Genomic DNA, 10,453 nt, shown 5'->3' on the forward strand with positions numbered 1-10,453 from the left:
AAAAAATGTTAATGTTAATAACACATTGTAACAAAAGTAATCAACTGAAATGATAACACGTTTCAAATATCTTGATTTCTAGCCTGTCATTCCTTCTTCCTTTAGAGATTCCACCAAATGGCAACTTGTTTATTGATATCATTAACACGTTTTCTGTGTCTTATGCGAAATACTTGAACGGTTGGTTCATGAACTATTTATTTGATATCATAATGCATGTGATTATTTTGGTGCAACCAAAATTAAATTCGTTTTGAGTGTTTGGCCGGTGCTATTATATATTCTTACGAAATCAACATGGATAAAACGTGATTTGGCGTATCAAAGATAAAAGTTTACGCATCTCAGTCAACCACCTCTAGTGTTTGATATAAGTCATAAGAGTTAGATATTGGTGCATTTTAGAATCAATTATTTTTTTCTAAATCGAAATCACGTCTTCATTTTAGGACATCATGTCGTACGAGGAAACGATTGTTTCTTGAGTGTGAAATCTAAGAAATTCTCATTTATTGATACTTAGCTCATTTATAATGGAAGTGATCGATTTGATGAAACGGATGAGCTACCCATATCTTCGCAACAGCAACGAGGCAAAACTTTGGAAAAACAGAGTGAGTCACGTGTTCAACACGTTGCTCTTAAAACATTAGCGCCCGGCTACACTCAAGAGTGATGTTATAGCCCTCACAGGACGGATATCTCCAGGATAAAATACCCTACTACACCTACTACTAACATATGTAGTAGATGCTCAACTTGAGCTTGGCAACTCCGAAAAAACCATAAAGGAAAATCTCGTACACTTGAGAAAACAAAATAGAATGTTATTTCCCTTAGTGGTCCCTCTAAATACAGAGCAACCCCTTTCCCATAGATTTTACAAAAGTAGTGAATTTGTTCATATAATTGACAAATACAACTTAAGAAGAAAAACTCCCCGATGTGAGTCTAAAAGGTTTATATAGTTTCTTAAAACTACTAAAAATTGGAAACTCCACAATGTGAGACTAATAAGTTTCATTCCCAAAAGAAAACAATAAATTATAATTTTTTATTGAAACTTTAAAAAATTATTTTTTATTAATCGTTTTCCAACAATCCCCCACATGAATGAAAACTCAATAAAACCTGAAAACACAGATAGATCTTGGTAAATCAACATCCCAATCTCACGATCCAAACAGACTGATCGTGCAAGTGTCGAAATCATACAAGTCATTTCTACCTCCTCTCCCTCACAGAAAAGTGTGTTGACCCCAGGGTCATACTATGGATTGCACAAATCATAATAGTATTGAGAGCTTTCATCTTTAGTTATCACATGATGAGACTATAGGTATCTTTCACCAAAGTGAAAAAGCATGAATTGGTGAACCCTTAGTGACCTTTAGGTCCTAAGTTCTAGTAATACCAAAACCATCAAAACGAAAATCACATAAAAAGCGCAGGAAATACCATTTTAGGGAGAGGTGTCCATGAGGTCTTGAACCTTTTCTTAGTGACATATTACCGGAATTACTTGCTAGAGGCAGTGAACTATGTCTTAAACTGCTAGCATTTGATGTAATTCGCGATAACAACCACGGGTGATATCTCCAAGGTTGCTGCCAAGCTCGTGCCGTTTTGTCCAATTTGGCCCTGGACATATCTTGTTTCTCATAATGCTCTAGAGAATCAAAGTTCATATTATCATAGGAAGCAGCCCACTTCCTCATTCAGATTGGTGAGTTTCCATAAAGAGTGTTACTGCTACACCCCACATCAATCTTAAATTGAAACAATAGAACTCATTAAGACTTCTTAAAAGTCATCCTTCACATGCAGTCACACTATCACGTCTACATCATAGGGGAGGGACAGAGAATAAAATTCTTTGATAGTGTTTACCTTTACCCACCACAAATTAGTTGTCTCATTTGAAACCTTGATCTTGGGATCTCCAGTCAGCAAGGTTGAGTATCCTTCATGGCAAGTTTAATTTATGAGCTTAACCCCCTTCCCCCTCGATGCATTTCTAACTATCTCTTGGAATAAACCTTTCGTCAAAGGTTGCGCGATATTCTCCTTGGACTTTATCCTATCAATGGAAATAACACCGATTGAGATTAGTTATTTTCAGCTTTAGCTATTATAGCTTGGCTAACACAAGCTATAGATATAGCTGGCACAGTCCTATGCCAGAGAGGAATGTCTTCTAAAAATCATCTTAGGCACTCTTCCCCCTCTCGCGCTTTATCTAACTCAATACTCTCAGATTCCATAATGAATTGAGCAATATATGTTTGTTTGTAAATCTTCCAAAAACAAAACCTCATGCTAGAGTGAAACATATCCACTCGTAGACTTAGACTCATCTGAGTCAACTATCCAGTTTACATCACAAAGTCTCTCAAGGACAGCAAGATACCTTTGATAAATCAAATAAAAGGTAATATAGTATTTTAGGTACCATAATACTCTACTCAGTGCATCTGAATGCTATTGCTCTGGACTACAATTATATCTACTTAAACTTACTCATAATATAGGCAATGTCAGGACTCTTACAGTTCATTAAATTCATCAGACATCCTATAACCCTTGAGTATTCAAGTTAAGATACTCCATTACCCTTTTTTCTTGAGTCTACAAGAATAATCGTACGGAGTACAAGCAGGCTTTACAATCACTTTGATTGTATCTCTTAAGCACAAATTCAACATAATGAGAATGACTAAGACTACATATGTTAGATTATTTTTTAATCCTCATCCCTAAGATTACATCAACAGGGCCTAAGTCTTTCAAGTCAACGTTCTCATTCAGCGCATGTTTTTAATTGAATTAATCACATCTATGTTTGTATCAAGTATAAGCATATCATCAACATACAAGCATATAATCACACATGCATCCTTAAAAAGTTACTTGTAAATATACTTGTCATATTCATTAACTTAAATCCACTACACAATATCACATGATCAAATTTTCCATGTCACTGTTTACGTGCTTATTTTATAAACCATACAAAATTTTGTTCAACTTACAAACTTTGTCATCATAACCTTTCACTACAAAGTCCTCAGGTTGGTATATGTAAATTGCTTTATCTAATTCACGATTTTAGAAAAAGCTGTCTTAACATCCATCTGATGTATCTCTAATTTGTTTATGACAGCAATAACAATTAGCATCTCAACGGAAGTAAATCTCGTCACATGTGAATAAGAATCAAGGAAATATACACCTTCTTTTAGTTTATAGCCTTTAGCTACCAACTTAGCCTAATATTTTTCCACAAATCCATATACCTAATGTTTCCTCTTAAAGACTCATTTACATCTCATGGTCTTACTCTCTAGAGGTAAACTATAAACTTTCCAAGTCAGGTTCCGACGGACTGAGTCCATTTCACTAAATGAAACTTCTTACCAGAATGGTGTTTCAGTAGATATCAAGGCTTCTTTACAAGTCTAGGGATTAGACTAAGCTAGGAATGAAGTCGGCTTCATAAGAAGTCTCAAGTCTAATTGTTTTACTTCTCTTAGGCTCAACCTTAACTTCATCTTCCATTAAGATAAGTTCTGAATATTTGAAAATAAATCTAGGGGATCAATAATACATCTTTAGTGAGGTACAGGTTTAAGAATAAACATGTTCAAAGAACTCAGCATCCATAGATTATGTAATAGTATTCACAACAAAGTCAGAAAAATCACACCAAAGTATGAAAAATCAGGACGCACAACCAAAAATCTATATGTAGAAGTATACTCAGCATACCCTATATGAAGACACAATCAACATTTTTGGTTTCTATCTAGTTCTTTTAGAAAGAGGAATGACAATCTTAGTCAAACACCCCCACACTTTGACGTATTCATAAGAAGGTCATCTACCTTTCCATAAATCATATGGAGTTTAATCTGATCCTTAAGGGTACTATATTCAGGATATACTAGTTAAGAGGACTGCCTCCTCCCACAAGGCCGCAGGTAATCCTGAACTAATAAACATGGCAATTATCATCTTCTTAAGGATACAGTTGTTATGTTCAAGGCTTCTAATTGGTTTTGAACTTCAAGTTTATACATCTTAAGGCTTCTAAGGCATCATCCTTATCCCTAAGAAAGTATACAAAATAGTACCTCGCACAATCATCCACGAAAGTTATAAACCATCTTTTACCATAGTGGTTTTGGGTTGAACTCATGTCAACTAGGCCTAACTGAATTAATTCTAAGGGCTTAGAATTACTATGAACATTTGTGCTAAAAGATTTTATAGCATATACATCTCACTTTTGTGTTCAAGATCCAAACTAAATTTGGGTACGTAGCGTATGCTAGGCAGTTTATGCATTGAATTATAATTTTACGGTTCCAAGTCTACCATGCAAAACATTCAAAGACACACAAAAGAAAGCATTAGAATCAACTATGTTCACTTCATCAGATTTTCCTTTAAACTTATATAGACCCTAACTCCTATAACTGTTGTCTAAAAAATCAATGCCCTTAGTTATAACAAGTTTTCCACATTTAGATCTTCAATCTTTTACCATCTTCAAGAGAACAAGATACAAGATTCTTTCATATGCTCGAAACATGAAAACTTCATTCAGTGTAAGAATATTACAGATATGAGCTTATGCTTGACCTTTCCCTTTTATGCAACCTCTGTCGCAGATGAGTTACTCATATAGAGTTTCTCGACATCCTTTATCCTCTGATAAGAGGTGAACATGTCTTTGTTTCAACAAACATACTTAGTGGCTCCAGAGTCCACCCACCAGTCTCTCACATTGGTTATTAAAATAACTTTCGACATCATGTCAATGAACTCGTTCTAATTTGTTTCAACTAAATTAGCATTAACTTTCTACTTATTAAGGTTTTATGTTGCTTACAATTTACTGCCGTATGGCCAGGAATTTTACAAATATACAATCACCCTTAATTAAAGTAATGCCGCATTCAGTTTTACGAAACATACCTTTCTTATGAAGACTACGCTTATAGGTTTGTTTGATGTTCTCGTCTTTGTCAGCTTTGGAAGACTTGTGTTCATCCGCATGCGTGTTCGTCTTTGTCAGCTTTGGAAGACTTGTGTTCATCCGCATGCGTCTGGTAGCCATGTTTCTTTTCAATTTCATGTCACAAACTTCGTTTATACTCTGACCACGGACACAGTAATTTTCCAATCACATAATACATCACATCTCACAAACCTTAATTCAGATAAAATATGAGTTTTGAAGATAATATCTATATTTATAAACTTCGTTTGAACCACCATATCAAAAAACTCATGGTTACCGGACAGAATTTTTCAGGAACGTTTCTCTGTTTTGTAAAATATCAAAAAAAAAAAATACTTTTAGAAATAGGCTATACCCCTGGTTAGGTGACTTTGCCGCCATCTTTCTCCGAGAAGCACAGGCTGACACAGGCATATATCTACACGACTACAGGACCACAGGACAAAATCAACAATGCCAGATAAAAAGTTCACTGTACACTCATTTGTTTTTAATACAATTATGGAAAAACTTGGTAAAAAAAGGAAATAGCAGAAGACGACATAAACAACAGAGAAGGCAAGTACCTAGACAAAACTATATATAATCCTATGCTAATCAGTACTAAATTTACTATATATATTTAGTTATCTGTTTAGTTTCTTCAACTCGACTACCACTACACTGATATTATCTTTACTTCCCTTGGCCATTGCAAGTTCAGCTAGAACTGCCGCAGCGAGTGCAGCATTACTTGTATGATCGGAAGATGACGGCGAAGCCGATGATGCAAACTTTCTTGCTATCCTACCTTCGAGACATTTCCTTGCTACGTTGCAAGCCATATCATTTGACATAACATCCCATAAACCATCACTAGCCAATATCACAAACTCGTCACTTTCGGTTCTTGAGGTTATGGTGACTTCTGGGACAGATATGACATATGGTTTGAGGTAGTGATCACCTGCACATCAAGAAACCGTCAGATATCCACATAACATATTATAAAGACTTCTTGGACAATGGTTGTTCATACAAACATAACGCGAAGTGGCGGGTTTCAAAACCCGAGTGCTCAGCTGAGCAGATGCATTACAGAAGTACACCCAAAATGTTGAACATCCTCATAAATCCACTCAAAGAATCAAATCGCTCTAAAATTCTATACGCCCATGAAAGGTACAAAAACAAATAAATTAGATTGTTTTCCGAAAGAACACTTGACAAATGAAAATTCGATCCGTGATATTTGACTCCAATTTCAAACAGAAAAATGGTTTCCAGATCCTGGGTCGGTAAAAGACGTACACCATTTCCATTTAAACATACACACAACATGGACATGCACGACCTGGTAATACTATGATTATATATGGTCAACAAAATTTGATTGTAATTACGTACCAATAGATCTAGAAGTAGCAAGCACGCCGAGTACACGATAACCATTCCAATTAATAACCCTTCCTCCGGCTGCTTCTACTCTCTCCATCTCATCAGTCCTGTCAGGCTGTACAAAAATTAATCAACAACCCTATTCTGGCCAGAGTAATTCGAAACTGACCACTTCTTTTTTTCATAGTACCCTGGAATTAATCTCTTGAAACCGACGTTAAATCTGATTCTTATCGACCGATCAAAAAGAAAAAACACAATGAAATGTACACTTCTATTACCAAACCGCCTAAAATAGGTACACAAAATATTCCAATCAAATCTATCTAATCTATCCATGCATGTTCATATGACACCAAATACACGTAACGACTAATAAAAAGAAAAGAAAAGAAAAAGGGCCATAGAGAAAAGTTTACCCTGTGATCCTGGGACAGAGGAATAGCTGTACCACCACGAGACAACACAGCCCTTGAATCACCACAATTGGCAACAATAATCTGATCAGTACTAATCAAAGAAACCACAGCCGTCGATCCTATTGATTTGATCTCTTCATTTTCAACTCCTTCTCCACTAACTGCATCATCCATCTTCATGAAGCAACTCACCATAACATTCTCCCAATCAATCTCATCACCATCACATGATTCAATCTCATTCACAAGTACTCTGTGTAACTGATCTCTACATACGTTAGCTACTCCGGATCCACCATGTCCATCATACACCGCATAAAAATCGTATTTCATTTCCATATCCCCATCATCAACGTTAAATCCACAATCATGATTAAACTGACGGTTAATATTTAACGAAGATACTAATCCTGGTATTATAGTAACAGTATCTTCCATCTCTCTTCTTCTACCACATACAGATACAGAACCATGGGAGTTGCACCTCAAACCATCTCTTCCAAAATCATCACTACCACCGACTGTATTTACTAACATCCCAACCATTGGTTTTCTTGGTACATCGTTTTTTGATGCTCCAAGTAATGAAATCGACGGCAAGCACAATCCATCCCTCTTATCATGATCATGATGATCGGTTTGTGTTGTTTGATCAATAATATTTCCATCACAAGCTGGTACTACCTTGTTGTAATTAATACCACCACAAAACCCAAGTTTCATCTTCATATTTCTCTTCATCATTCCCATCCCACAACTTGTTGTATCTTCAACATGATCATGATCATCAGAAGGGTATGTTGACTTCAACCGGTTGATCTCTAATCTTTTTCTACGAGCGTGTCTTGATTTGGTAAAGCAAATATCTTCAACTTTCACTGGATGATCCACTTCCATTTCATTTCCTGTTATCATGGTTTTTGAATCTTGAACCCTGAATTTTCACAGTTATTATCAAAACCTCAAAATATCTTGGTATGATTATAAGCAGGGAGGACCTAAGGACATTGATTGATTGACAGTAGTATTCAAAAAATTTGACAACGAAATTCCAAATCTCTGAATATCTAGTTACGTCGGATGATTATACACCGTTGGATTGAAAAGGTGATTTTCGATGGATTCGACACCTGTGATAAAAGTGTGGCGAAGATTTACTGGTAGCCGATTTCGATGATTTTATGGCTGAGACGTGGACGGTTAAGGATCGAATCTGGTAGACACGTGTTTACAATATTTTTGGCGGGAATAATGAAGAGAGATATTTTTTCTTTCCGATGGAAATGTGGGGTCCATGTAAACTCATAGTAACGTGGCGATGATTTCTCGTAAATAATTGTGTCGTGGAGCTTAGAGATGGATGATGATTCTTCCATTTTTTGGTAACATACGTTGACTACAGAGGTTTGCATGGTGACTCTTGGTAGACACTTGTCACGTACCCAAAGGTTTTGCAATGTGCACTTTTTAGTGGAAGGAGATTGAAATCGGTGGTGGTGTGTAAACTTCAACCCTAAGGTATTCCAATCGGTTAATGAATTGTATGCAAATTTGGGTTTTAAATGATTTTTGTTTGTGGCAGTGCGACTGAAGTTCTTGCAGAGATGACCGAATTCTAGGTCCGAGATTCGAACTTCTGGTTGAAATTTAGGGCTTTTCAGAACGGAAAATGGGTCATTTGTCTAAATATTTTTAAAACACGATTCTAATGTATGAGTAAAAATCAGTATGGGTGAAATGGACACAAAAAAAAAAGTAAGGATGAAACTGGATTTATTCTGGCTTAAACTTAAAAAATAGCGAGGATGAAATTGGATACATCCTGTGTAAATTAAAAATAAGAAAAAATATTTGAAAATGGTTAGGATAAAACTGTTTACATCCTCGCTATTTTTACATTTTTGTCCATTTAAACAGTATCAAAATATAACTGTCATTTGATTTTGATTTTTTTAACCAATTTTGTGTTTCCACGATAGATTACCTGAAGATAGCTCATTTAAACGATTCTAAAACTGTATATTCTGAACTGGACAAATAAAGATTTTGTTGAAAAATCCTGGATCCCGTCTGAAAACACTGAGAGAGTTTACTTGGCGAAAGAAAGAAATCAATAATACTGAAATAGGCGATGCAACACCAAGGAGGGAGGGAGGATAATGAAGACAGCTGACATAATCGGAACTTGAAGTTAAAATAGGGATGTAACCATTGCCGCACTCTGCACCGTAAATGCGATTTCGAGTAGAGGAGCAGGTGACGTGTTCTGTTTTAGATGATGGTAAAGAGGAACTTAACGGTGTTGGAAACATAAAGATAAGAGCGTGTGGGAGGAGAAAATGGACATTTAGACCTAAATCTAGGTCACCCCTTATCTAAATATTTATATTAATTCCTAAACTATATTCCTGATTAATTTTGGGTAATGATTAGTGAAATGATTAAGTAGAATTATTGAGAGAGTAAAGTTAGAGAAGATGAAGAAGAAAAACATGGAGAAAAAAAAATTGAGTTCAACCACAACCGGTGGAAGAGCATTTGGATTATCAGTATGCTTCAAACTTAGATAATGTTGGTTTAATTGCTCCAAACTTTCAAAAAAATGAAAATTTTTATGTAGATTTGGGCCTGTTCGGTTACCATATGTCAAGAACATGTAACCGAACACACCTGAAAGTGCAGTTTGGTTACGTTTTCCAAACACGCAAGTTACCGAACTCGCTTGTTAATGGAGGTTTTGGTCGTACAGTGTGATGTTCGGTTTGCCCGCAATGTAACCGAACTTTAGGGTCTAGAAGTTCGGTTGCTTTGCAAACAATAACTAACCGAACTTTACGTGAAAATAAAATTTTACCAACTGTACATAATTCGGTTGGTACGCAAAGTTCATACCAACCAGCTATCCAACCGAACTTTACGTTAAAAAAAAATATTCCAAGTGTAAGAAGTTCGGTTGGATCGCAAAATTTTATCCAAAAGCGTATCTAACCGAACGCACCGATAAAAAAAAAAACCCAAAGTTACAGTGCTATATTCTGTTACCTAGTATAAAATGGTAGGTAACCGAACTTTGAACTTAACAATTTATATGGGTACATCTTGTGTGTTCGATTACATATCAAATTGCTTCTACCAACCGAACATAAAGTTCGGTGATATCTTTATTTTGCGAAGGAACCAAACTTATGGACTTATGTTGTTCTAATATAAGGAGTTCGGTTAAAAGTATTTTTTGCGAATCAACCGAACTCCGAGTTCGGTTAAGAAAAATTAATTCGTGATAACCGAACTTTTTACGACTAAACCGAACGTTTTGCGAGGTAACCGATCTAAAAGTTCGGCTGAGACTTGTTTTTTGCAACGTAACCGAACTTTTCTCTGAAAAAAAACCCTCCATTAATCCTCTATGCAACTTCCATTTTCAACTCATTTTGATGATTACTTCTCATTTATTCCACCAAAAACGAATAACAAGTAATGGATTTGTGAGAATATCTTTTTTAATTTTTTTTAAATTAATCTATATATATAGAGGTGGTGGTGGTGGTAATCGGAGGTGGTGGTGGTAATCGGTGGTTGGTGGTAGTGATAATCGGAGGTGGTGGTGGTGGTGGTAATCGGCGGGGGTGGT

At 35.8% G+C, this 10,453-nt stretch overlaps 1 protein-coding gene across 1 annotated transcript; it reads right to left on the reverse strand.

The window, feature by feature from the left end:
* Nucleotides 1-5,480: 5,480 nt before the first annotated feature.
* Nucleotides 5,481-7,837, reverse strand: LOC113339769 (protein phosphatase 2C 51-like). The gene is made up of 3 exons (XM_026584992.1): nt 6,823-7,837; nt 6,413-6,518; nt 5,481-5,972 (listed from the first exon to the last, which is right to left on the reverse strand). Exons 1-3 carry the CDS (start codon nt 7,735-7,737, stop codon nt 5,653-5,655), a joined length of 1,341 nt encoding a protein of 446 aa, XP_026440777.1. The 5' UTR covers nt 7,738-7,837; the 3' UTR covers nt 5,481-5,652.
* Between the last annotated feature and the right edge of the window lie 2,616 nt (nt 7,838-10,453).

Source organism: Papaver somniferum, unplaced genomic scaffold (assembly GCF_003573695.1).
Source record: "Papaver somniferum cultivar HN1 unplaced genomic scaffold, ASM357369v1 unplaced-scaffold_21, whole genome shotgun sequence".
Classification (NCBI taxonomy): Eukaryota; Viridiplantae; Streptophyta; class Magnoliopsida; order Ranunculales; family Papaveraceae; genus Papaver; species Papaver somniferum.

What these genes read in the sequence shown, in the direction of transcription:
- LOC113339769 (XM_026584992.1), bottom strand. Translation starts at nt 7,737, where the DNA reads ATGATAACAGGAAATGAAATGGAAGTGGATCATCCAGTGAAAGTTGAA. An exon ending in CTCTGTCCCAGGATCACAGG is followed by an intron (nt 6,519 to 6,822) that starts GTAAACTTTTCT and finishes ATTTTTGTACAG; the next exon opens with CCTGACAGGACTGATGAGAT. An exon ending in TGCTACTTCTAGATCTATTG is followed by an intron (nt 5,973 to 6,412) that starts GTACGTAATTAC and finishes CTTGATGTGCAG; the next exon opens with GTGATCACTACCTCAAACCA.